The sequence below is a fragment of the Medicago sativa genome, chromosome 5 (assembly GCF_051527215.1).
Source record: "Medicago sativa cultivar Bolivia chromosome 5, Bolivia_mono, whole genome shotgun sequence".
Classification (NCBI taxonomy): Eukaryota; Viridiplantae; Streptophyta; class Magnoliopsida; order Fabales; family Fabaceae; genus Medicago; species Medicago sativa.
Genome location: NC_140753.1, coordinates 8,011,919 through 8,036,804, shown reverse-complemented (window position 1 = coordinate 8,036,804; position 24,886 = coordinate 8,011,919). Strand labels below are relative to the sequence as shown.

At 33.5% G+C, this 24,886-nt stretch overlaps 2 protein-coding genes, 1 long non-coding RNA gene and 1 pseudogene across 3 annotated transcripts; 1 reads left to right on the top strand and 3 right to left on the bottom strand.

Annotated features, from left to right (window-relative positions):
• Positions 1 to 750: 750 nt before the first annotated feature.
• Positions 751 to 6,857, bottom strand: LOC146919675 (uncharacterized; annotated as a pseudogene).
• A 3,152-nt stretch (positions 6,858 to 10,009) lies between these two features.
• On the top strand, positions 10,010 to 13,490 carry LOC146919674 (ribosomal protein L29 family protein). Its single transcript, XM_085713106.1, has 4 exons — positions 10,010 to 10,101; positions 12,422 to 12,569; positions 12,711 to 12,868; positions 13,108 to 13,490. Exons 2-4 carry the CDS (start codon positions 12,425 to 12,427, stop codon positions 13,213 to 13,215), a joined length of 411 nt encoding a protein of 136 aa, XP_085569232.1. The 5' UTR covers positions 10,010 to 10,101; positions 12,422 to 12,424; the 3' UTR covers positions 13,216 to 13,490.
• A 2,475-nt stretch (positions 13,491 to 15,965) lies between these two features.
• On the bottom strand, positions 15,966 to 16,261 carry LOC146919673 (uncharacterized). The gene is made up of 2 exons (XR_015011579.1): positions 16,159 to 16,261; positions 15,966 to 16,118 (listed from the first exon to the last, which is right to left on the bottom strand). It is a non-coding gene; the product is annotated as an uncharacterized LOC146919673 (long non-coding RNA).
• An 873-nt stretch (positions 16,262 to 17,134) lies between these two features.
• LOC146919672 (uncharacterized) lies at positions 17,135 to 24,555 on the bottom strand. The gene is made up of 7 exons (XM_085713105.1): positions 24,240 to 24,555; positions 24,013 to 24,153; positions 19,223 to 19,321; positions 18,609 to 18,685; positions 18,360 to 18,468; positions 17,934 to 18,262; positions 17,135 to 17,489 (listed from the first exon to the last, which is right to left on the bottom strand). The coding sequence occupies exons 1-7, from the start codon at positions 24,307 to 24,309 to the stop codon at positions 17,397 to 17,399; spliced, it is 918 nt and encodes a 305-aa protein (XP_085569231.1). The 5' UTR covers positions 24,310 to 24,555; the 3' UTR covers positions 17,135 to 17,396.
• Positions 24,556 to 24,886: the final 331 nt, after the last annotated feature.

Below are 24,886 nucleotides of genomic sequence, written 5' to 3'. Positions count from 1 at the left end.
TGGCTCCAAAAAGCTGTTTAAGACAACTTAAGACCTTTTATAAATAAGACTAGTATTTAGACCCGTGCGATGCACGGGAAGTTAGATATGACATTGATTAATAAATAAAGTAATAGTAAATGAAACAATAATAGTTGTAAGTGACCATGAATTAACGTGTCCAAAATAAAACCAATAAAAACTTGAAGTAATTTAGAATTCTCGTTATCACATTGGATAGATAAATAAAAATAACCAAATGCAACTACTAATATAAGTTTGTCTTGAGTAATAATATACAAATTTGTGGATAATAAAGTCGTATCAATTCTCAACAATTGAATCGGTAAAACTCAATTTAGTGTCCATGACTTTTGCTGATTCCAAATTAAAAATTCATCATAAAGATGATGATCAACCTAGCATGAAATAAAATAAATTTGTATGATTATACACGATTATTTTAAATGGCATAAGGTATAAAGAGAAATACAAATTACATAACCATATAAAAAAGTTTAAGAAAAATGCATAACATATTGTTAATTTGTGAAACAAATTTAGTTGATAAGTTTTGACTTTTTTGTCAACAACAAAATTCTAAATATTATTTCTTACACACGCGTGTGCGCCCACACACACACACACACACACACACACACATATAGTTCGAAAGAAAGGCATTATTAAATAAAAGTGCTTTGAAAAACATAGCTAGATGCACGCAACAATAAACAAATAGAAAATATATACGAATATGTATATGTGTAAATTACCTATCTTAAATTCTGAAAGACTTCTTTGTAGACAACATTATTAGTTTTGTTGGAGACACGTCCTTCGTCATCGCAAATCAGCATCTTCAGCCCAGCACCTGAAGTAACGCGTGAAAGAGCAACATATAACTGTCCGTGTGAAAATATGAGTTTTGGAAGATATATTCCAACATTTTTAAGAGATTGTCCTTGACTCTTATTGATAGTCATTGCAAATGAGACCATAATAGGAAACTGTTTACGTTGAAACGTGAAAGAAAGTTTTGTATCAGATGGAGATGGAGACAAAGTCAATCTTGGGATATATACCTTTTGTCCAATACTGTTTCCTGATATTATCTTTGCCTCAAGTACGAAATTCCCCATTTGCGTAATTATAAGGTGCGTACCATTGCATAATCCTAACGGTTGATCAATATTTCTAAATAACATAATTGGAACTCCAACCTTGAGATTTAACTCATGGTTTGGCAAACATGAAGATTTGACGGTGTTCAAAAATTTTGGAGTACGAATCTGATCAGGACCATTAATATTTTCATCCTGTGTAGACGGACTATCAGCACTTAAGTATGTTCTTTTCTCACCAGGAATCATCGATAAAATTTAATTGTTCAGTGAATCAACAATATCATTGGTAGGTGCTAAAATTGCCCTATCTTGAAAAAAATGAAATATCACTCATATTCTCCAAAAGTGATGGATATGTGTTATTAACAATTGAAGAAATTGGGTCACCTGAGTTCTTGATCAACATGTCATCTGGTATTTCAATTTCAGCTTCCCCATCATTGTTGTCTCCAATATTTCCATCTCCAACATTTAAAATCCAGTCAGAGAACTCTTTGAGTTCATTGACATCAGAACATGAAGATCCAGTTTGTAGCCTCATGTTTTTGGTCAATTTTAAGACTCGACAATGTTTCCAAAGGCGCGATGAATTAATGCTAGCATCAACAACATCATGTCTTGGTGCTCTTGGAATGACCGGAAGAATTTGCCTGAAATCACCACCCAAGACGATCACTTTTCCTCCAAAAGGAATATCCGCACTTCTAGGATCAGAGACACAAAGTATATCCCTAAAAGTCTTATCAACTGCTTCAAAGCAATGCCTATGAAGCATCAGAGCTTCATCCCAAATAATAAGTTTTGACTCAATGATTAGTTGCGCTAAAGGATCCTCTGGCTTGATAGGGCAAGTTGAATTCTCGAATATTTGTATGGGTATGCCAAATCTAGAATGTGCTGTCCTGCCACCTGGAATAAGTAATGCTGCTATCCCACTTGATGTTATTATCAAAACAATTTCTCCTCTCGATCTAATTTCTGCAGATATCACTTTCCAAATGAAGGTTTTACCGGTTCCACCATACCCATCAATGAAGAAAAAACCACCGCTGTTCGCATCCACAAAACTCATGATTGTGTCGTATATGCTCCTTTGTTCTTCAGTCATTGTGGAAGTTAATTTTTTGTGCTCCAGAATTAGATCACAATGATTATAATTAAGCTTGTGAGAAATAAGTTGATTGTAAGATTCAGGATTCAAAGGCATTTTCACTTGAGGCATGGTTTCAATTTTTTTTAGACTTTTGTTCCTTCTCCGCAACAATTTTTCTATCTCCACCAAAGTTAAATTTTTCAATTCATCTTCAGTCAAAACCAAATATGTTATATAGAGTGAAAACATAAGTTAAATATGATAATAGTAAAATTCAATATTATAAATAATGAAGCAAAAGAAATAATGAGAATTGAATATACCTGGAATTTTCAGGTGCCTTCGTTGCCTATATAAAATGTCATCACTTAAATACCTCTAGCAAGCATCAACTACCTGTGCCCCACTGAGTTGCTTCTTTAATTACATCAACATGATCTTTGTCATCATTTATAAGCCCCTTGCATAGCAAGCATCCTTAAATGTCTTTAGGACAACATTGTTAACGGTCTTTATATCTTCAAAAGAAGTAGGACCTTTACAATAATTCAACAAAGTCCTCAAGTAATATAATTGACCACTACCAGGATGAACAAAATATATTCTTCCTATTTTAAATCCTCTTTTTCTTGGGTTCCAATGTTTTTTCTTTTCATTCCATACAAATTTGGAAGGAAATTCATTATATGTAAGTTCTCTTGCCATAGGATATTTTTTATTGGCATCCATCCACGGCAAAAATTTGGAATTTTTTGAGTTTTCTTTATCTAGAACATTATCAATTCTCTCATGATCATAAAAGGTAACATAATGTTCATTTTCCAAATGGAAAGGCAATCTTTCAACTGATGGTTCTCTGTAACTAATGTGAAAAGCAAATAATATCCATGATGCCTCACACGATGACAAATATCTGCAATCATAATATAACTTGATTTCGTCAACCAACCCATTATGTTCTTGATCAGGAGATCCTTTATAAAATGAAGTTGTTATACGGTCATGTCCTTTGTTGATACACTTGAACATGTATTTTATGGAACAGGATTGGTTACACCACTCAACATTTATGTGAGCATTGTATTTCATCAATAGATGTTTATTATATGGGACAACGAATCCATTATGAACGAAAGCATTACCTTTTTTAATAACCCTGCCATCATCCCTCCTTCTATACACAGGATATCCATCTGCATCGACTGTGGTTTTATCGCAAAAAAAATTCGGAAAAAATTTCGTGCACTTCCCATTATCATCAATACATGGAGAATTCTTGTTTTGTATTCCGCAAGGACCATGGATCATAAAACTGGAAACAATTTTAAATAGCTCAGGTTCAACTTGTTCATCAGGTAGTTCAGCAGATATTATCTTATCAATGCCATCAGGATTTGGATGTTTAAATTGAGGATGTAGGAAAATTAAGATGTGTGCATGAGGCAATCCACGTTTCTGAAACTCAATTGTGTATATCACTGTATAATCGAAATAGAACACATCAATAATGTTTTCCATTCAATAATTTAAAAATACAAACATGTGCTAAAAAAATAAGAGAACGGAAAATGCACTGTAAAGTATAAAGAATATAATAAGTCTATAATTTAAAGAATATAGTTAACAAAAACAAAAAAAAAACATATGGGATTGGTGTTTATATTGCCAAATAAATAGAGAAAATAACACTACCAAAAAAATAGAGAAAATAGAAAAAAAACTATGATTTCCATCAAACAAAAAACAAAATAAGATTATGAAAGGAAAAAAAACAAACTAAGATTATGGAAGAAAAAAAAAACGTACTTAGTGGTGTATGGCACAAATTTAACAAAAGTTTGTTCAATTGCTTAAATATATATTATTAAATAATTATGTGAAAGAAAAACAAAATAAAATTATGAAAGAAATAAAAAACAAAAACAAAAAACAAACAAACTAAGATTATGGAAGAAAAAAAAACGTATTTAGTAGTTTATGGCACAAATTTAGCAAAAGTTTGTTCAATTGCTTAAATGTATATTAAATAATAATAATAATGAGATGTCAATATTAAATTTAGCGAAAGTTTGTTCAATTGCTTAAATATATATTAAATAATAATAATAATAATGAGATGTCAATATTAAAATGACAATATTAACCTCAAATTTTGGCTCCAAAAAGTTGTCTAAGAGACTTAAGACCTTTTATAAATAAGACTAGTATTAAGACCCGTGCGATGCACGGGAAGTTAGATATGACATTGATTAATAAATAAAGTAATCGTAAATGAAACAATAATAGTTGTAAGTGAGCATGAATTAACGTGTCCAAAATAAAACCAATAAAAACTTGAAGTAATTTAGAATTCTCGTTATCACATCGAATAAACAAATAAAAATAAGGTGTCAAACAATCTTGAGGTCCTTGCTTAATTTTGACAACTTTCCGCAATTTAGTGGTGGACGACCGAGTTTGACAATCAACGTCAATATATGTTGCATCTGAGTCGGCGTTTCTCTTTCTCAAAGACTTGGATGGATGAGTATCTTTAGGAATAGAATTAGCTTCATCACCAAGAAGCTACATGAATAATAAACATTCATAGAAATAGTTAATTTAATAAGTTTTATGAATACTTTTAAAGTAGATATAAAGAATATTTAACTACCTTAATGTTATCATCAGTTTGGGGAGTAATAGGACCTATGATATCAACATCATCATCTTCCTTACCATTCGGAGGAGCAGCATGACACTCAATATAATACTTTTTCTTAAACTCATCAATGATTTCATTGTCATCGGACATCTTTTTGACTGCATAGGTATAAAACCTTTGTTCAACATTTTTTTGATTGATCTCCAGTTTGAAAAGCATTTCCTTATCACGTAAGGTGTCAAACTCGGTTGGATAATCATTTGTGGTCTTTCCCTGTTTTTGATTTGGATTAGTAAACAATTTTTTTTGAAAGGGATTAGTAAACAATTAAAACCAATGTTTATTGTTTTAATAATATAACATAAAAAATACAAAAGACAATATACTTAAGTTCATTATCAATACCATTTGTTCTTTTGCAGTCTTTCCAAAGTGCTGTGAAATAACTCCATCAAACAACACAAAGGTAGTTGACCCACTATCATCCATAACATGAATGTGCACCATAAACCTAAAATGAAAAGTGAATATACATGAAAGATTCAATAACCTTATAAGGAATCACTAACCAAAAAAATCAGTGACCAAAAGAATAAAAGTGGTGATGATGCAACTTGTCGTTTATATAATCATGTACATAGTAAGTTATTAGAAAGAAAAAAAAATTGAAATTAGATTTGCTAATTATATAAGTAACAGAATAGAAAGAATAATTGAGTTTAGCTTAAAAAACATGAGTGAATCATAAGAAAAATTAATATCGAAAACGTTACCTTTTTGTAGCATCGACTAATGTATCACATTTTTCACAAAAGTGTTTTGTACAAACAGGTTCAACCTTCTTGAAACACTTATCACATGAAACGTAGCACCACTTCTTATTGTGTCTATGTCAATAATTTTAGCCAAGACAACACATGCACCCACCTGCATAGTTATTAAATTTATTTTAAGAATAATAATTAGAAAATTAAAACACAAAGATATGGATTAAGAATTATTTAACAACATAGTATAATAGTATAAGTCAAAGCAAATCAACATAAAGTTGTAGACCTGTTTAGCTTGTGTAATATCTGAAATTGTCATGTTTTTTGTTTGGAGTAGATCATTAGACAAAGAAAGTGAAGATTGTGCTATCATCTGGGTGATCCCTTGGGTCAAAGATGCATTGCCAGTTTCCATTCTATCGTAAAATATAAGAAAATCATACTTAACAAAAACAAAAAAACTTTCAATAATTATCAATATATAATATATGTGTAATAACGATAGGTTAGTGCATACCCTTTCTTGTAGGTGCAACATTCTTCAATGTTGGGATTTATAAGCAACTTGGTTTCATTGAATGCATTGGCAATCTCATACATACCTATTAAAACGATACACCAAAAGGTATTAAGTAATATATATCATTAACAATACAAAGAAATTAAAAATAATTACCTTTAAAAAGATAATCTAATTACCACCAAAAACTTTAAGTCGACATAGATGCATAACAACTACAATAGGAAAAGTATTTCCATTTGTGCTCATATAGCTATTCATTTGTTCAGCAAAATGACCCCATAAAGTACAAATGATTGTATTGCTCCTGAAATTTACAAAATAATTTTTATTAGACTAAGAATAATAATTAAAAAAACATCTATATATGTAGTTAAAACAAAGATAAAAGAAAACTCCACTAACTCAAGGTCTTCAAGCATCAAGTCCAAGATTTTAGTCATTTTTCCTTTTACTTGAACATCCTTAATGTCAGTCGTTCCAACCACATGGCCAATGACATCTACAAATAAACATGGTTGCAGAATCATAAAGAAGAAATCATAAAAATCTAAAAATAAGTTAATATTTAATTTGTAATTTTAGTATAAAGTACTAACCCATTAAAACATCGTTATCAGTACCACCAATAATGTCCTGAAATTTTGTGAAGTTGAACAAATTTGCAGGAATTTTATCATAAGATGTTTTGGTTATAATAGTGCTTCCTATCAAAGTTAGCTTGTATTTGTGATTTGTTGGCTTAAAATTTCCTTTATTAAATTGGACCAAGAACTTTTCTATAGTATATGAAGCACCCTCTTCAATAGAATCTCCAAGTTGTTTGAAATCCTTGCTTTTAATAGAAGCTTGTATCTTTGACAACTGAAATAAATAAAATATTATGTGAATTTATGTGAATAAAAAGATAATGAGAATTATAAAACTGAAACAAATTCTTTAAAAAAAAATAAAGGTGAAACATAAAAAAACAATGATATAATCTTATCAACACGTCCATAGTATGGACAATCATGAATCAAATTAAAAAACTTCTTTTATTATCAATTTATAATAGTTTAGGTTGTTTTTCGGGTGTGTTTTGGGCAGTCCTGTTAGATGCGGCTGTGCAGTTTGGCTGTTTAATTTTTTTTTTTTAACAGAGTCACCCAAAAAGAAAGTGTAGTGAATTCAAAATAACAAAGAAGATTATAGTGGAGGAACAGGAACCCCGCGCACCCAAAAACTGCACAGCACCAACCAAAACAAATAAATCCCCACCTCTAAATTTAATAGGTTAATCGTTTAAATTTAATAGGCTAATTGTTTTACTAACATGTTCATATATGGTTCTTTTAATTTAATAGGCTAATTTAACTGTGATGAAAAACAGAAGATACAACTTGTGAAATACATGAATAAATCAAAGATCTTTAATAACAAAAATGGATAGGTATAATAGAACCATATAAAAGTATATAGAGGCATGCTGTTTCATCACACATAACACAAACATGTTATAGTAATTCAATACTGGATGCCTCTTTTGGTTTGTTGAAATCAGGAATTTTCCAAAGATTAACTATACGAACACGTATCTTCTAATCGATTTTTCCAGCAACAATGTCATCAATATCAGTAATATGAGAAGCCATTATTCAATCTACATAGAATTGAAAAGAAATAAATCATGGAAAGGTAGACAAAGTTAAAAATATTAATAGAGAGATACTTTAATCGTTGATATAAAAAAGAAGTTAGAAATAAAAAAAAGAGATTCAAAGCAAAAAAATATGACGTACGATTAATTTGAAGCAAGATGATTTAATCGAAGGAAGAAGGATGAAGTATGACTTATAAATCCTATTTGATGTTACTTATATTTTGGCATAAAGTGGCACAGATGTAGACAGAGTTAGTTACCAAAGACAAACGTTAGATGAGGATTTTTTTTCTTTGGTGGCACAAATTTAATGAGAAATTTTAGAAAAACATAGTTAAAAAAAAACAAAAAAAAACATATGGGGATCGATGTTTATATTGCCAAATAAATAGAGAAAATAGCACTACCAAAAAAATAGAGAAAATAGAAAATAAACTATGATGTTCATCAAACAAAAAACAAAATAAGATTATGAAAGGAAAAAAAAAACTAAGATTATGAAAAAAAAACGTATTTAGTAGTTTATTATGGCACAAATTTAACAAAAGTTTGTTCAATTGCTTAAATATATATTATTAAATAATAATGTGAAAGAAAAACAAAATAAAATTATGAAAGAAAAAAAACGAAAAAAAAAACTAAGATTATGGAAGAAAAAAAAAACATATTTAGTAGTTTATGGCACAAATTTAGCAAAAGTTTGTTCAATTGCTTAAATATATATTAAATAATAATAACAATAATGAGTTGTCAATATTAAATTTAGCAAAAGTTTGTTCAATTGCTTAAATATATATTAAATAATAATAAGAATAATGAGGTGTCAATATTAAAATGACAAAATTAACCTCAAATTTTGGCTCCAAAAAGCTGTTTAAGACAACTTAAGACCTTTTATAAATAAGATATATATGGGAATGTTAATACACACCCACTCAAAAATTAGAAGGTGTGTATTAGCATGATACACCTTTTTTAGTTGGACAAAAATACCCATCATTCTCTTTCTTAAACCAATCAAAAGGTGTGGGTATTGTTGTAATTTAATATTTCTTTTATTTTTAAAATCCAAACTTTCTGATTTTTGAAGAAATCAATGTGTTTTATGTCCTGTTAGTGCCAATAAATTTTGCTTTTTCCATAACCTCTGATGCATGCCTCCTCATCTTATTTATGCCATGGATATCATATGCCTCTTCTTTAAATCTCTATATTTTTATTCCGTAAAAAAAAGAGAAAAAAGTAATTAAAATCTGTATTGAATGTGGGTACTTAATAAATAAGGGTTTAAATATGCAATTCGTCGCGTTTTGATTTCCGTCCTTGTAAAAAAAAATTAAGAACATCCCTGCAAATTTTTGCCACATGGCAGACCACGTCATTAAAAAATTTTAATTTCTGAAAATAATTTTTTAAAATAAAAAACTGAAAATAAATTAAAAAATCATAAAAAATTCTAATTTTTTTTTTAAATATGAAAAAAAATTGGAAATTAGTTTTTTTTTTAAATCTGGAAATAAATGTTTGAAAAATAATATTAAAAATTATATAATCTCAAAATTTTTGAAAAATTTAATTTTCTGTTTTTTTCAAATTTTAAATTTTTTTCGGATTTTTTTAATTTAGAAAAAGAATTTTTAGAATTTTGATTTTTTTTTAATTATGTGGCATGCCGCGTGGCAAAAGTTGCACAGTCAGTAACTGCCACGTGGCCAAAACTATGCCGAATCATAATTGAAGTGGGGTCAGAGACCTTTTTAAAACAATTTTTTTTTTGCAGGGATGTTTTTAATTTTTTTTTTACAAGGACGAAAATCAAAACGCGCCTAAATCACATTGACGATTTGCATATTTAAGCCATAAATAAGAGATGAATACACACTTTTTTTGTTTGAGTTTAATAAATAAGGGTAGTGTTAACTTGTGCCCTTAGGGCACATGTTAAGAAACCCAAAAGAAGAAATATTCTATAAAAGTTTGTGCATTTAATTGATTAAAAAGATAATAAAGATTAAATGATATGCACACATTCCAATAAATTATTTCCATATTTGAATCATTAACTTGTGTCTTGAGGGCACAAGTTAACATTTCCCAATAAATGAATAAACAAATAAACCATCTAAAATAATTATTAATTATAATTATTATTAATTTATTATTAATGCGTGTGTTATTCACTAAAAAAAAAAAAAAAAACACAACAAAATCGCAAATCGCAAACGGCAAGCAGCAGGAACAAACTGAAATCGCAAACCTGAACAAACAAAGAGAGTGAAGCAAGAAACGGCAACACCAGAATCGCAAATCGCAAGCAGGAAGAGAAGTAAGTAACTGATTTGTGTAAAAAAGATGAGATTCAGATTCCTTCTTCTCCTGTTCTACAACAAATTTGAGTTTCTCCCTGTTTTACATAAACCCTAATTTTCATATAGTTCACAAGTCTTCAAAGCAAGTTTGTAGTTCGTTTCTTTTTTGTTGTTTTTACGTTTTGATCATTTTTTCTTTCGCTCTTGTGCTATGTTTTCTACGCAATATGCTCTGTTCACTTGTTCTTTGTATCAATTACTACAATTCTTTAATTGGGATAGTTAAACTAATATTGCTATGTTGAGAAAATTGATGTGGGATTTGCATCTGAATTTGAACAAACTGGGGGTTGCCATCTTACAAACTCCATTTCTGAAGTGTAGCAGTTTGATGGAGTCTAAATGAAATAAAGGATCCCCAATTCTTGGTGTCTCTTTTTGCTATGTGGGTTTCTAGTATAATTGTATGTCTCTTTTTATCAAGTCGATTAGCAATTTAGTAAGTCTTTGTATTGAAGATGTTGGCAAGAATCTCAATGGTGTTGAAAAGGTGTCAAGTTGTGAGGCAATGTGCAATTTAGTTTCTTTCTGTATTGAAAAATAGAGCATCATTCTTGGCGTCAAAGTTTCTGTTGAATTTCTTGCTTTATGTTGTTAATAGTAAGAGAAATGATATATGAACAACCATTTTTGAACAACTTTTGTGACAGCTCTTTCTCTCATACTCTCGTTGTACTTTTATTCTCTCTTTCCCTCTTTCTCTCTCTATTGGTATTGTCCAATAAGAAGAGAGGAAAAAAGGCTGTCACAAAAGTTGTTTAAAATTGGTCGCACAAATACCATTCCTCTAATAGTAATTGACTTGTGCATTTTTTAAGAGCAACAGAATAGTTAAACTTAAACATAACAAAATTGAAGCATTTTTCAAATGGAAAGCTTCCGACCGTAGATGATTAAATATGAGTAGTTTTATGAATTTCAGTTATAATATTTTAGTTAGTACTCTCCACTCCTTCCAATATTTTGAGCAAGATCCACCATTGTTCTCTGGCTTCTAAATTTAAACAAGTTCATTTTTCTTTTGGCAAAAGGGAAGCTTATTAAGCATAGCTAACATATTTAGAAAGATACCCAGTTCTTGACAACCTTTGAGTTGAGTTGTTTTGACTGACACGACATCTATAGTTAGGTTGGCAGTTTGTGTTTTAAATTGGATATGCAAAAACTTTGAAAGAAAGGATGTTGCTGTGGCACTTTTATCCAATTTACATTCTATTCTATATAAGCAAAGCAAAATAGTGCCATCTAGTCTAGTTAATAGATAATTCAGAGACAATTTCTTATACCCAGAGGAGCAACTGATGTACATTATCATTTTTTTTTTGACAAGGATGTACATTGTCTTTTGCTTTGTATTTTTGTAAAGAATTGTAGAAAGGAAAGACACGATGACCTGTGATTGTTATCAACCGGAATAAGTTAGTTAATGATGTATCTCTTGCTTTGATTTTTAAGAGATATCCACATTACTAATGAATATTCGAATATTTGCTGCAAATTAAATGATGCCATCATTGAGTCACCACTTTTGGCCCCCAACTGCCAACCATGAATGTAATTGATCATTATCTGCAAATAACTAGCTCATTTTGGTATGCTGCCTCACAATCAACTTTTGAATTTTCTGAATAGGCCGCCTTTTTTCTACTAGTGTTTTACTTCTTAGCTTTCTGTTCGTAGTAAATACCACTTGCTTCTTTTGCAGGAAAGGATATATCTATAAATAGTTGTCATCTCAAGAAATAGGATTATGTCCTGATATAATACTTAACTAGTTATAAAGTAATGAAACTTAGGTGATTGGTATCAAATTTTGCTTTCTGTTTGCCTTTCTCAAGTTTAGAGTTTCATTTCTTCATTAATTCTCATTTGTCATTTTAATTTAGCGAGCTGGCCCTGTGAGCTTTCTGGCTTTCACTCATGTGCTAGAGCTGAGTGGGATGGTTGACCAATACTAAATCTGTGACTATAAAACCCAACTCGATCCCTACATGTGTGGGTGTAAAAGAATATGAACAGCGGCCTCTGTCATTAGAGTTTTTGGTTTTAGAGTTGCACTTTTTTCCAATTTTCATCCTACTCACCATCAGTGTCACATTCAGAATATGTAATTTCTCAGTTGTTACTAGATCCTATGCAATAATACATCATTAGAAAAGTTAATTCTGATGCATGAAAATATTTTATTTTATTTCAGTAACATTGGTTGTGTTGGCATTCAATTCTTTTCTGGTTTCTTCTTACATTGTATTCTAATCAATCTGATTGGCATTGCAGCCAATGTTTTTGGCAAGAGCATTTCGACAATCATTCTTTGCTGCTGCTGCCAGATCAAAACAGTATTCCACTACAGCTGGTGCTGTTAGAAACCCTCTTCCGGAGTTCTTTGAGGCAGACAGAGATAACGAGACACCAGTTGTCTATGGTATGAAATATGCACCTCTTCTTTTCAATAGAATAGGAATTAAAAATCTCACTGATTTTCATTATAGCCACACATTAGGTACAAAAAAATTATAATTTTCCTCATCACTTTGTTTTCTTATAGTTTTACCATTTTTGTTAGGTCGGAGTTGGAAGGCTTCTGAATTGCGTCTGAAATCTTGGGATGACCTTCATAAGTTGTGGTATGTGTTGTTAAAGGAAAAGAATATGTTGATGACTCAACGACAAATGCTTCAAGCTCAGAACTTGCGCTTTCCTAACCCGGAGCGCTTACCTAAGGTATTTCTTCACTTTTTACACCTGGTCTGATTTACGCGTGTTGTTTTTGTTACCCTTAGTTATGTGGACATTGATATAGGAAATCGCAGTGGTGGTGCTTTTATCAACGTTTGGTGAACACTTTTTGTTTTAGAACATACGAGAGAAATTGAATGTAAAATGTTAAATTTCGTATGGGTTGGGGGGAAACTGTTCACGGTTAACAATGATTTTTGTTGATTTAATTTATGTGAAATCAGGTGAGAAAGTCAATGTGCCGCATCAAGCATGTGCTTACTGAGAGAGCGATTGAAGAACCAGACGCAAGGAGGTCTGCTGAGATGAAGAAAATGATAAATGGTCTTTGATGACTTAAAAGGATATGTTTTCGTTGCATTTTTGGGTGTGCTGTAAGAATAGGACATCTACTTTCATGGATGTTAGAAGATTGCTGACCAAGCCAGTCTGTTCAAATACATGATTTATTTAAAGTTTTGTATGTTTAGAATTATAACTTTGTTTTGTTTGCCCTGAGAGTCACTTAACCATTGTCGTCAAATGAACCCCATCTGCAGAATGTTCACGAGCATAATATTACCTGTGAGACTGTTAAAGAAATAAAGGTGGTTATTATTGATAATAAGCTCACATCTCATGGGGGTTACTCACTCATCATTTGGAGCTTAAATGGGTAAAATCCAAGCTGATAATTGTGGGTGAATAACACCAAGCTTATAATTGTGGAGTTTTAGAGTACTGTTATTTAATATACACGCTCTTTGCGCTTATTTATAAGAAAAAAAAAAGTTAAACCATTGTATATACATGTATACAGCAGCAGAGATGAAAACCAAAAAAAAAAAGTTAGTAAACGGAAAAATAATAATTAGGTACTAATATAAAAAGGGGAAATTTTCAAATAAAGAAATTCATGTCCATCTTTTACTTCTCTTTTTCATTGTAAATATTTACCTCATGTTATCTATTAAGCGGGAGGGAGCAATTTTAGCATGCTAAAGTCAAGCAATCTGGAGATATATCTCTTTGCTGCAGAAATTTTTCTTATAAAATTATACATTTTTTTTAAGGGACAAATTATACGACATATTGTTTTTTTTAAAGGAACGACGTATTGTTATTGATTAATAGTAGACAAATAAATTGTAGATATTTTTATAGTATATTGTACATAAAACTCATCATCTATGATGATTCATTCAATATTTTCATAACAATTTGCAGCAATATTAAAATTCAACTTTTTTGGTAGCGTCGTTATAAATGAAATGGGAAAGACATTATAAACTCAACATAAGTGGAGGTGTTGGGGTTCGAACTCCAATCATGAAGTCCGACCTAACAATTTTGACATTTTATTTTCAGTTGAGTTAAGACATGTGGACTTAAACATCATGTTAAGAGTTACGATCCAATCGCATTCTACTCACACAAAATGACGATCAAGATTTACGACCTGACCAGTTGAGCAATTTAAGTTACTTATCGAGCAAGACCCCACCCCTCAAGAAAACCGAACTGATACCACAGTTCAGAAAACCTAAATCGGACCATATTATTGATTCGTCTCAATCAAACCAAACTGTGTGCACTGGTTTTAAATTTTCAAACTAACAAAATAACCTTTACAAAAAATTGAAATGTACGTTTTCAAACCAATTTTTTATACCAAATTATACTAAATTCATATCATTAACTGACTGGGATAGTTCTCTCCCTTGACAAACATACTATGACTCGTTCCAAAAAAAACACGGGAATAAAATCAATTGAGTAAATACTCAACTTAGTCCCTAAACTTTAACGCGTCGGCCAACTTAGTCCCTCAATTATACGAAATTTCTAATTAGTCCCTGAATTTGTAAATTGTCAATCAATTTCGTCCTTCTGTCCAAACGGAGGGTTAACGGGCTGACGTGGCCGTTAACCTCTCACATGTCATACGCCACGTAGGCAGGGACTAATTTGGCCGAAAATAACAAACATTTTGAAGGACTAAATTGATTGATTTGCAGAAATTTTTTTGGCTTCTTCCCAAACAGCTCTTTTCTTCCCCAACGTATCTGTCTTCCCCAATTGTATAAAATTGGAACCCTAATTAAACAATATGCAATCTACATTCTAATTAAATGGGAATATGGGAAAAAACTGTTATTAAAGTCGAACTTCATCTTCAAGCTCCAACTTTAATGGTGATGAAAAGAGGTTGAAGATGATTCAGAAATGTAACCTTCAAATACATCCCTAAGTAATATTAAAAACCATCAAATAAGTCCCTGAATTTTTTAATCATATATCAAACAGATCCTTGAAATTACATAACACACAAATTGAAACTGAAATATTATATAGGCAAAAGGCATAGGTCATAAGTCATAAGTCTGAGAAATTACATAGGCAAAAGCAACCCAATTTTGAGGCATTATGCTGGTAGATTATCCTTTCAAGTGACTCATGTTAATATGACTGATAGCTTCACTGTTGATCTGGAAAAACATTCATGCTCATGCAATTTCTGGGAATTAGTTGGAATACCATGCCGGCATGCAATCTCGGCAATTCATAAAAAGGTTGACGACCCTGTCAACTATGTGCAAAGGTATTACCATAAAGATACTTATAAGAAATGATATGAAGAAGGAATCACACCTATCAATGGGCAAAATAAATGTAAAATTGTGCAAAACTGCGCAGAATTATGCATAAAAATGTGCAGAAATTGTATGCAAAACTGCGCAGAATTATGCGTAAAAATGTGCAGATTTTGATGATTATCTACGTGCAGAATTTGTATGTAAATGGTGCAAAATTCGTGTGTAAAACTGCGCAGAATTTGTGTGTAAAATTATGCAGAACTATGTGCAAAACTGTGCAAAATTGTGTTACATTATCTGATATGGCTCATGTAAAATATTTTCTTATGCATTATTGTGTTCATATTATTTCAGGGGAGACCTAAAGGATTAAAAAATATCAATTCTAAAGGCATAACACAGGTAAAAAAGGCCAAGACAGTGCCTAATCCTGCTGCCAATGAAACTCCTCAAGCTATGTCCAAGTTTAATGGTGATGAAAAGAGGTTGAAGATGATTCAGAAATGTAACCTTCAAATACATCCCTACTTAATATTAAAAACCATCAAATAAGTCCCTGAATTTTTTAATCATATATCAAATAGATCCTTGAAATTACATAACACACAAATTTACTGCTAGTAGTAGTTCACACATACATCACTCATGACATGATACACCTAGAAAGTTCACACATACATCACTCATGACATGATACACCTAGAAAGAGATAGAAAAAGGAAAGGTAGCGCAGACGTATCACGTAGTAGCAAGTAAAGCAAAGCATATGCATTAACATAACTAGTTTTGATTTGACTTTGAAAAATTCATTCATCCAACTCATTCATATTCATTCATCACTCAACACACAACACAACAACACTACCCAACCAACACAACTCATTTTCTATCCTCAACCAAACATACTTAACCTCAATTAATCGTTTGATTATTGCTTAATGGCTTTAGAGTTGCAAGCTTTGAATTCTTCTCTAACAGGAGCTACTAACGAAAAAATCATGCTCTCACAAAGCAACACCAATGAAAAAATCAACATCTCTGAATCTCATCACCAAATCGAATCATCATCTTCACAGCAACAACAACCGTTGCAGTCGCCGCCATCACCAGTGAAGTTGAACCACAAGTGCAGTGTTTGCGACAAAGCTTTTCCATCTTATCAAGCACTTGGTGGTCACAAAGCCAGCCACCGTAAATCTTCATCAGAAGCACCAACATTTTCCTCTTCATTACCAACGTCAGAATCGCCGGAGATGATGATGATTTTGGAGGGGTGAGAATGGAGAAATTTTTAGCGGGAAGGAGAATGTTCAAGGATGTGTTTGATGGTTCTGACTGAAATGTGAAGAAGGAGGAATATGTAATGCAGGGGCAAAATGGGAAAAGCAGGAAAAAAATAAACTGAAAAGTGAAAAATGAACTTTTTCCAAATCAATCAAATTAGTCCCAGAACACGTGGCTTCCTTCTTGCCACGCGTACAAGACAACACAGCATGCAGGGCGACATGTCAGCATGGCTAACAGAGCACTTTGACGGAGGGACCTTTTTGATCGACGTTTGACAAATTCAGGGACTAATTAGAAATTTCGTATAATTGAGGGACTAAGTTGGCCGACGCGTGAAAATTCAGGGACTAATTTGATGGTTTACTCAAAATCAATTATTAGGACACTATTTAAACAAACCATACCGCTAAATCAAATTGAACTGAACCAAAAGCTAAGGTATCACCTTTTGTAGAAATTTTTTCGAAAGCATTCAAAAGCTAAAAATTATCCGTGCAGATGCAAACTTGTGTCCCATTTTCAAAATTACAAAAGCTAATACCAAAGGTACAGTCATTCACCTTTTCTTAGATAGTTACCTTAAACCAGACAAAATTTTCTTGTTCTAAAACTAAATTGCTGATAACTCTGTGCTACCATATATCATATGCTTAATAATATATTGAAAGTGTTCGGTGGTGCTTCAGAGATTCACACTGAATTCCAGTTGCCCAAAGCCAAAGATCCAGCTCCACACTGAGCACCTGAAATGACATAATACCATATTTAAGTCAGAAAGATGGTAAAACTGTGAAATGAAAAAAATAATAAGTGAAGTGAAGAGTGATGGCAACGATTTTTCAGTTTCAGGCAAGAGGGGCATAAAATGTATTAAGCAATAGCAGCAAAACTATGCAACTTTTTCCTACTGATACATTACCAAACTCTAAAATATGTCACCACTTCATACAATTTTTACATGTCACCACTTCATACAATTTTTACACGAATGATCAAATTTAACTTCAATAAAAAAACAACCAGAAATGAATGTCCGAGGAAATGATTCCTTTTATGACAATTAAAGGGAATCACCAGTCAATTGTCGTTTACTTTTTCTTTATTTAATAGAGTAGACTTCTAAAGAACTCTATACATTGAACATGGGGAACAATGAGGAGGAGATACAATCAGAGAAAAGAACTCACCGGTGTTCCTGATTTTACGCTTATCAGCTCCCTCATTTTCTCCACAGCATGTATAGAGCAAGCACGTAGTTCAACTTCCTCCTCAGTCCCTGGACATATTTCTCCACTGGCCTCAATAGTACTGGCAAGTGTTGGACTGAACTTTAAAATGCCAAGCTGCTGAAGCACAGCTGGAACAATGTAGTCTGCCATTATGGTCAGAGAGCTGATGTCTTTAAACTCGCCGTATCCATGGCCCCGAAATGCACCCCATAAATCTGCTGCAAATATCTGAGCTCTTTTATATAAAAATACTTGACGGCCTTTGTACACTGAATGGTCTCTAAAGCCTAGAACATTTCATAGCAAGGGTCAGTGAAACAAATTGGTCATAATTTATTTCAGAACTTAAGCAGTGAAAGACAAGAAAAGAAGAAAATGGTCTACCAGGAAAATGACGTGCAACAAGGGCAACAAGATTCATAGCTGATTTTCCACATTGCTCAACAAGATTAGATGCTTTTCCGTCAAAATTCCTTTCCAGTTCAATTCCAACCTAGCAATAGAAGTGAATGGTATTAGATATATGACTGACATTTTAAGAGATGCTTATCAATTATTAATATCATAGTTACATTTACAAAATTGCATATAACTGTGACTAAAGGTAACTTCAGCAGCAATGATTTTTTTTACCTCATGAAGTAACCTAACGCGTTCATCTTCCAAAGGAAGGGGTCTAGGCCAATTCAAAAGCTCACGAAGTTGTGGACCTAACATTATGAATTGAATTTGTCAGTGTGTTATGAGAAAAGTATTTCTTCATTGAAAGCAAGCAAATCCACCACAAGGCCTGATGTAAACAGAGATGCCAATACATCTTTTTGAAAATACTGCCACTTGAAGAAAAAGATTAGATATCGTACTCTCAGATGAGCAATTACAAATCGACTGTGGTTCCTGCTCAAGCACTTGAGGCAATCAAATATGTACTAAGCAAAACTATTGCGTTCAAACTGGGCATACCATGAATGCAGGTTTACAGTGTTCTGATCACAGTCCTGAGACCTGATTACGTACCACTAAGTGATATGTAACTGTATGCATCATTACTTACTCTAACAACCTCTGCATCTAACTACCTACCCTTGAATATTCCTACCAAACTGTAGTCTCAAATATCAATTGATAACAAAAACATGAACTGTATTGAAGGGGAAGTTCGACGCATTCAATCGTCAGTTCCAAACCAATCTATGCATGAAGATGTAAGTTTGCATACAGGAAATGCAAGGTCCAAGCAGAATTACCAGTATACTTTTGCAGACGGTCAGCATCGAACGCAGACTTATCATTTTGAAGAGCCGCCTTTAGCCCAGATGCCAAATTATCATAATTCAAATCCTTATCTGTTGTGAAACAAGAACAAAGAGTGATCATTGAAAAGAACAGAAATAATGCCGAGGTTAATAGCCAGAGGGAAAAAGATATGCTAAAATCCTATGACTAGGAGATATTTTACCAATCCTATTTCATATATTTGTCAACTAGAATGTCAACTAAACAACTGACCGGCTAATCATCCTAATAACACCCTAGAGCACCACACCCAACAACAACTATCATAATCTTTTCTCGTTATGTAAAGGCTACTATGTGGATCAGACGAAACCATTGTGTTCAAACTCCAACTCAACACCAAAAAGAATAAAAACCAACAATAGTTCCATACGATATATGATTATTTCTCATCAACAAATGAAAGAAAATAAGGAATTCAATATCCACCTAGTCTCCTTAAAATCGAACAGAGAGAAGCATTTATCTCAAAGTAAAACCTAAGCACAATTTCTTACCTCCAGTTGATTCTGTTCTGTACTAAACATACAGAACTGTCAAAAACTACCAAAAGGTGTGTTGTCAAGAACTGTTTTATTGTACACATTTAATAAAATAATTGTCTTTTTTTGTGTGTCTAGCACAGTAAGGGCAGTGTATACGCAATTGTATGGAAGAATTTGACACTTTATCTGATTGTTTCTCCGATGCCTTAATTTAATACAAAGAGTTGAGTTTTATTATCGATTTTTATTGAAATATACTATACAAAAGTGTAGATATATAATAGTGATCGTTGATTAAAAATGCCAGGAAGATGAATATGTTTGAAAGCGGTAGCATTTGTCAATAAAGGAAGGCACTCCAGCAATTAGTCACACAATATTAATAAAGCAATACACAGGAACCAAAATGTAGTTGACAAAATGTCCAAATCAATTACTTTTGAAAAATAACATCACAGATATGGAAATCCAAATTTGCAACCTCTTGAATATTCACAGACCATTTTTGTTGCGGATTCGATGAGAAAACACACCAATAACAAACTTGATGTGTGGAGCAAGGGATAATTAAGCAACCAATATCAAAGTGAATTGCAATTAAACAAGCAAAAGTAGAAAAACAGCGAGAGAAAAGCAGAGAGAACACAAAAGAATCTGTTTACCCAGTTCGGTCCAAATTGACCTAGTCTGGGGGAGAGAGCAGCCCTCCGTTCCACTATATGATGAGTAACGTTACAAAAGAGATATCAATGGGTTACAAGAATAAGTCTCCCGCCTAATTCTACCCAAATCCCAGCCTCTTCCCGTAACCAAGAGACTCAATCCTAATAGTGTTTCCCAAGGTGAATCAACCTTCAAACCCTAGTTTGTTGCCAAGAGACAAACTCTATACAAACCCTAGTTTGATTTCTAAACCCTTGTTTCAGCCCCCTCTATCTCTCTCAAAATAGTCTAATACAAGGCCTATATTTATAGTAAAAGAAACTCCCATAAAATTGTAACAAATCTGGCCCAAAAATACGTTTCTGAAAAATAACAGCACGCGAAATCGGCCACCGATTTTCCAAATCGGCCACCGATTTTTCCCGAACAGAAAGCCTCCCAAAAGGCAGCCAAAATCGGCCACCGATTTTCCAAATCGGCCACCGATTTGTACTTTCAGCAAACATCAATTTTGGCCTCCAAACTCCAATTTTGAGTCACTTTCACAACAATCTCCACCTTGACTCCAAATTAGTGATGATGCCCATTTAACATCAACACCTTGCTGCTCTTTCCCTTGCTTCCCACTACGCCGAGTAGCTCCACAAGTTTACACCTTAATCTCTTCAATCATCGGAATGCCTTCCGCCCCTTTGAAGATCCTTGTGTCCAAACTACTCAAGGAATTTTAGGTAGTTCCACAAGTACACACCTTAACCTCTTCAGCCATCGGAATGTCTTCCGCCTTCTCGAAGATCCTTGTATCCAAACTACACTAGGAATTTCAGGTAGTTCTACAAGACTACACCATACCTCTTCAATACGAGACATCTCCCGCTTCCTTGAAGATCACCTTGCATCCAATCACCCTTGGACTTTTAGGGTAATTCCACAAGCCGTGCTATACATTCTTCAACCTCCGGAATGCCTTCCGTCTTCATGAAGAAAAACCCTTGCTCACCACTAGAGCATAGCACCCAAGGTCCTCCATAGTCGTACCACTCCCGGTGTGTTCAACTCCACCTAAAGCTGAGCTTCCAACCTCTCAACTAGCAAATGAGTACATCCCACTATGTCTTCCTTGAACCTCCACCTCAACCGGTAGATCATGAGTATTCTTACCACCGCCTCTCCAGGCTGATGTTGAGTGTTTAACGTCTCTCCAGACGATCACCGCTCTACCAGGCATCACCCCCAAGGTGAGAAACATCACCTTCATCCTCTAAACAGCACACCATCAAAGCACCTGCATCCTCATAACCCTCAGAGACAATTTGTACGGAATTACCATTAATCTCCGGACAATCCTTCTTGAAGTGACCCATCTTGTTACACTTAAAGCATTTAAACTTTGTCTTGTTACTACTCTTTCCTCGGTTACCTCTACCTCCACCATTCCCTCTTGAAACACTTAGGCCTTCCCCGTTTTCATCAACTCTCAAGTCCTTCGACTTAGTCAACTCCTTGGTTCTCAAAGCAGCTTGAACTTCTTCCAAGGTAACAGTGCCTTCTTTTCCATAGAGCATGGTATCTTTAAACGATTCAAAAGATCTAGGTAGAGCACACAACAAGAGTATAGCTTTATCTTCATCCTCAAGATTCACCTCAATATTCTCCAAGTCATCAAGGATTTTGTTGAACTCCGTAAGTTGCTCCATGATGGCCTTTGACTCCACCATCTTGAATGAGTAGAGTTGTTGCTTTAGGAATTGCCGATGAGCCAAAGACTTTGTCATATACAAAGATTCCAACTTTGCCCACATCGATGCCGCGGTTGGTTCCTTTGCTACTTCTCTCAAAACTTTATCTCCGAGGCACAAGACAATGGCACTCCTGGCCTTGTCCACCATCTCGGTCTTCTCCGCTCGTGTCATGGTGACCGGTAACGAACCTTCACCCTTCAAAGCTTTCTCACACTTTTGCTGTATCAACACCGCTTCCATTTTTACCTTCCATAACCCAAAATCGTTATCTCCGGTAAACTTCTCAATATCCCACTTCGAACCCATGGTACTTGATTATCCTTTGACCTTTGCCCCACGGTGGGCGCCAATTGTTGCGGATTCGATGAGAAAACACACCAATAACAAACTTGATGTGTGGAGCAAGGGATAATTAAGCAACCAATATCAAAGTGAATTGCAATTAAACAAGCAAAAGTAGAAAAACAGCGAGAGAAAAGCAGAGAGAACACAAAAGAATCTGTTTACCCAGTTCGGTCCAAATTGACCTAGTCTGGGGGAGAGAGCAGCCCTCCGTTCCACTATATGATGAGTAACGTTACAAAAGAGATATCAATGGGTTACAAGAATAAGTCTCCCGCCTAATTCTACCCAAATCCCAGCCTCTTCCCGTAACCAAGAGACTCAATCCTAATAGTGTTTCCCAAGGTGAATCAACCTTCAAACCCTAGTTTGTTGCCAAGAGACAAACTCTATACAAACCCTAGTTTGATTTCTAAACCCTTGTTTCAGCCCCCTCTATCTCTCTCAAAATAGTCTGATACAAGGCCTATATTTATAGTAAAAGAAACTCCCATAAAATTGTAACAAATCTGGCCCAAAAATACGTTTCTGAAAAATAACAGCACGCGAAATCGGCCACCGATTTTCCAAATCGGCCACCGATTTTTCCCGAACAGAAAGCCTCCCAAAAGGCAGCCAAAATCGGCCACCGATTTTCCAAATCGGCCACCGATTTGTACTTTCAGCAAACATCAATTTTGGCCTCCAAACTCCAATTTTGAGTCACTTTCACAACAATTTTCATATTCACATTATGTTCCAACAACACGTTCTCCAGGTATATTAACTTAATCACATTAATACCAAAAAAGTTCTTGCAAGGGCTAGTTTGAATTGGCTTATTTGAACTTATCTACAAACATAAACACTTGTGAGATTATGTCGGAGAGCTTATGGAAACAACTTAAGACACATCCACGAACAACTTTCAACTTATTTTCACAAGCTTTTCAGGATAACTTGTGAAAATAACCTTTAGCTTATATGAAAATAATTTATTTTATCTTTTGTTATAAAAAAAATAGCTTGTATAAAAGCATTTACAAATTACATGACAAGTGTTTTTGCTATAAGCGCTTAATTAAACTGTTTATCCAAGCATGTCTATACTAGAATTTAAACACCAAACTCTTGTAACGAGAAAAGACGTCTCCTTTTTCTAGTTATAGGTACACTCCAAACCAATCAACATGAATTCATTGCATAATAACAAGGCAAATGCAGCCAAAATATGCAGATAAATTGAAATAAATTTCAGAATAGTAGCAACTGCGATAAATATGCAAAAAACAGGGGACCATCAACACCATACATTACACTTGAAAGAAATATAAACTAAGCGCAGGCACTTCTGATAGAAGACGTGTTTCACATGTCGGTGTTGTTGGCGTCCAACAATGGCATGAACATATGATTACATTCAATTTATTAATTTACTTACAAACTTTTACCAGTGTCGTGTCCGGTGTTCGTATGTGACTGCTTAAAAAATATGAAAAAAATAAAATAAAAAAATTACTACATACGTACCAGGCCAGAAGCAAAAGTTCAAAGCATCCAAAACAAACAAGTACTGAACAGTGAGTGGACCATTATCAAAATAATGAATCCCTTCAAAATCCCATTCAACCTTCGGAATAGAATCAATGGTGCTCACTACTTTCTCAATCCCTGAAAAAAATCGCATAATCACAAAGCATAAACGCAACGCATTTGAATATGAAAAAGATACAGCGTTAGTGGAATGAAGAATGAACCTGAAGGGTCAACAACGACATGAGAGGAGTGACTAGCGACCCAAGCAGAGGTAGCTCGAACGTCGTCCATTGAGTTTTCACAATGCTGCTTCGCCGTTTCAATGTGATGAATGAACCCTAAAAACCAAAGCTTTATGGAAAAAACTGGATAAAATAAAACGATAGCGTTTTGTTCTTAGTTTCGCGGGTTTTCATGCTGAACGTGAGGGGTAGATACGTTTGCGTGTTTTGGGACAGGAGTAGGACACTGACTTTGAAACGGAGTACTTTTTTTCCATAAATTGGGATGCTTTATGGACCACGAAATGACTAGTTTTAGGCCTATTGAGGATAATAAAGTTCACTTATTAACGACCATACCCAATGTGATCACGTGATGAATGTATCTTTGACCCATGCTGACTAACCTTTCCAACTCAAATTTCAAACTATACTGCCTAATGCCCACGTGGTCTGTGGAATTTGTGCAGCACTTTTTCCTAAAAAAAGAAAAAAAAAAAAAACACTCTGCAACACTTTAATTGAGTGTGTGTTTGGTTCGGCGGTGGGAGGAATTGATTTTAATAGAATTGAGTTTGAGAGAATTGATTTTGATTAAAAGTGAGTTTGATGTAAATTAATTTATGTTTGAATACACGTGTACAAAA